We start from the raw sequence: 2447 nt of genomic DNA, 5'->3' as shown, positions 1-2447 counted from the left end.
AATTTCGCTAATGGGCGCTCCATATAGCTACCCTGGTTGATTCTCAAGATGTCACCCACAACTTGTTTGGGATCCCAAGCAATGAGATGGTTATGGTTCTGGAGATCATCTATAATGATATCGCCTCCCGACAATCTATTGCCCCAAGGTTACACCCACAGAATCGAACGACGAGTGCCAAGGTGCCCAAGTAGTTAGCAGTTTGTAATTATCATTATTTTTTGAGGAATTAGGACAGTGGAGATCAACTATTTAGGTATATAAAATTCTAGCATGCCTATGTTTCCTAACCTACGTGTGTAAGAAAAAAACTATTGAAGCATTGAAAATAAAGTCAGTCACTTCGTCAGATGTGTTGTGCCTAACGCGGCTCGCAAGTTTCGATCATCAAAACATAGCCGACTAGGTGATATCCCGTGCGTTGCTGCGGGGATTTGTTGAAATATTTTTTTTTGAAATTTAAAGTAGGTATGATACATCATGTCTTCTTATTATGTACTGCCTTTGTAACTTAATATACGATGTTTCTAGGCAATATCATACTGTCGGAAATCTCTTATATTCAGTTAGAGAGGGAGTAGTTGTGAATATATACAAAAGATAAGTCGTATTTCCCATGCAAGTTGGGAGAAATAGAGTAAGTGTGATTGATGAGATGGCATGTGTGGAGAGTTGAGATTTGTATATATTCACAAGGAAGGAAGGAACGCCTAAACGATCGAGTAGGTTTCCGGCTTCCTGCTTCCTCTCATGAAAAGCAAACAAGATCGATCGGATGTCCAATTATTCCATGCATGGCACACTTGGAAAGCAAACAAGAATATTGCAACTTGCATTGCTAGGAATCATAGCTGCTAGTTTTGATTGGATGGATGGATTCAGAGCCTCAAGTGCTGCAGCGCAGAGCTGCCGTCGAGGCCCTTGGCCCTGTTGTGCCGGATCAGCTCCGCCATCGTCGTGCTCCTGTACCGCGCCTCGCCGTCGGCGACGATTGGCGCGAGCACTCTCGTCGACGTGGCCGCGTCATGCCTCCGGAAGAAGCAGGCCACGGAGACGCGAGGCCCGACGCTCTGGGGCTGCGACACCACGCGGTGCTCCACGCTCTTGAACCTGTCGTTGGACACGAGCTGCAGGAAGTCGCCGACGTTCACCACCACCGCTCCCTCCACCGCCGGCACGTCCACCCACACACCTGACGACTTGTTGTTGTTGCCGTCGTGGCCTTCGTCTTCGTGGAGAAGCACTTGGAGGCCGCCGACGGCGTCCTGGAGCAGCACGGCGAGGAAGCAAGGGTCGGAGTGGCGCGTGGTGCCCAGCGTCAGGTGCGGCTCCGGGCAGGGCGGGTAGTAGTGTCCGGCGAGCCTCTCCAGGCACGCGGCGTCCTCCTCCAGGTGGCCACGGCGGAGTCCCAGCGCCTCCGACAGCAGCTCCAGCAGGGTGCGTCCCAGCTGCTGCATCATCCTCGCGTACTCGGGCGCGATGGTCCTGCACGAGGGTGGGATCTCCTCGGGCGCCGGCAGCTCCGGCGCCGTCTCGAAAAACAAGGTGTCGCGCCAGCAGGCCGCCGGTGACTGGAACAGGTCCAAGTTGCTCCAATACCTCACGCGCCTGCTAAAATCCCGGCTGTAGTACGGTGCCTTGGCCCCCGCCGACTCCTCATGGAAGCCCTTCACCGCCGCCAGCATCTCCGACATGGCCGCCTTGGGCACGCCGTGGTTCGCCACCTGGAAGAAGCCCACCGTCTCCGCGGCCGCCTTCACCGCGGCGACCAGCTCAGCTCGCTCGGACGTCGGCGTAGTAGTAGTACCACTACCACCCATGGCTGCCGCGAGGTCGATGACCGGGATGGTGAAGTGGTGCTCATGATGTGCATGCAAGTGGTGGAGGTGGGGGAGGGGGTGGTGGAAGATGGAGGGGACGGTGGTGGCGCCCGCGTCGACGAGGCCCTTGACGCCGGCCTTGGTGTCGTCGAAGGCCTTGAGCGCACCAACACGATCCGAGTCGGAGGCCATCAAGTGTTGCACCACTCCACTCCAGTGGATGACTATATATTGCTCCTCCTTTAAATCATGCGAGATCGAAAAGCACTATATATTGAGTTTGTGCATTACATTTCTCTTCCCACCTGCTATGAAAGACACACCCTAATAACTTACACTTCTTTGTGTAATCAGTGCGGTGGTTGATCCATCATTGTTTCCCTATCATTTTCCCCAAACAAAATAAATCGTTGTAATCCATTAAGTAATCTACCTTTCACGCACCAACAGTCACGTGCAAAAAAAATGAAAAGAAGGAAAGTTAGATTCACTCAACAGTTTTTTATTTTTTGAAAAAGAAGGATAACCCCGGCTTCTGCATCAGCATATGATGCATGCACCCTTCACTTAGTACTTACAATCAACAATTTCTTGTCAAGGAAAAGTGCGGCTTGCACATGAAGTTTT

The 2447-nt window shown here is 52.2% G+C and overlaps 1 protein-coding gene across 1 annotated transcript; it reads right to left on the bottom strand.

The window, feature by feature from the left end:
* Nucleotides 1-663: 663 nt before the first annotated feature.
* On the bottom strand, nt 664-2070 carry LOC123446814 (1-aminocyclopropane-1-carboxylate oxidase homolog 1-like). The gene has a single exon (XM_045123358.1). It carries the CDS (start codon nt 2010-2012, stop codon nt 879-881), a length of 1134 nt encoding a protein of 377 aa, XP_044979293.1. The 5' UTR covers nt 2013-2070; the 3' UTR covers nt 664-878.
* Between the last annotated feature and the right edge of the window lie 377 nt (nt 2071-2447).

This window comes from Hordeum vulgare, chromosome 4H, assembly GCF_904849725.1.
Source record: "Hordeum vulgare subsp. vulgare chromosome 4H, MorexV3_pseudomolecules_assembly, whole genome shotgun sequence".
NCBI lineage: Eukaryota > Viridiplantae > Streptophyta > Magnoliopsida > Poales > Poaceae > Hordeum > Hordeum vulgare.
The sequence above is the reverse complement of the archived record's forward strand: the minus strand, read 5'-3'. Positions and strand labels throughout refer to the sequence as shown.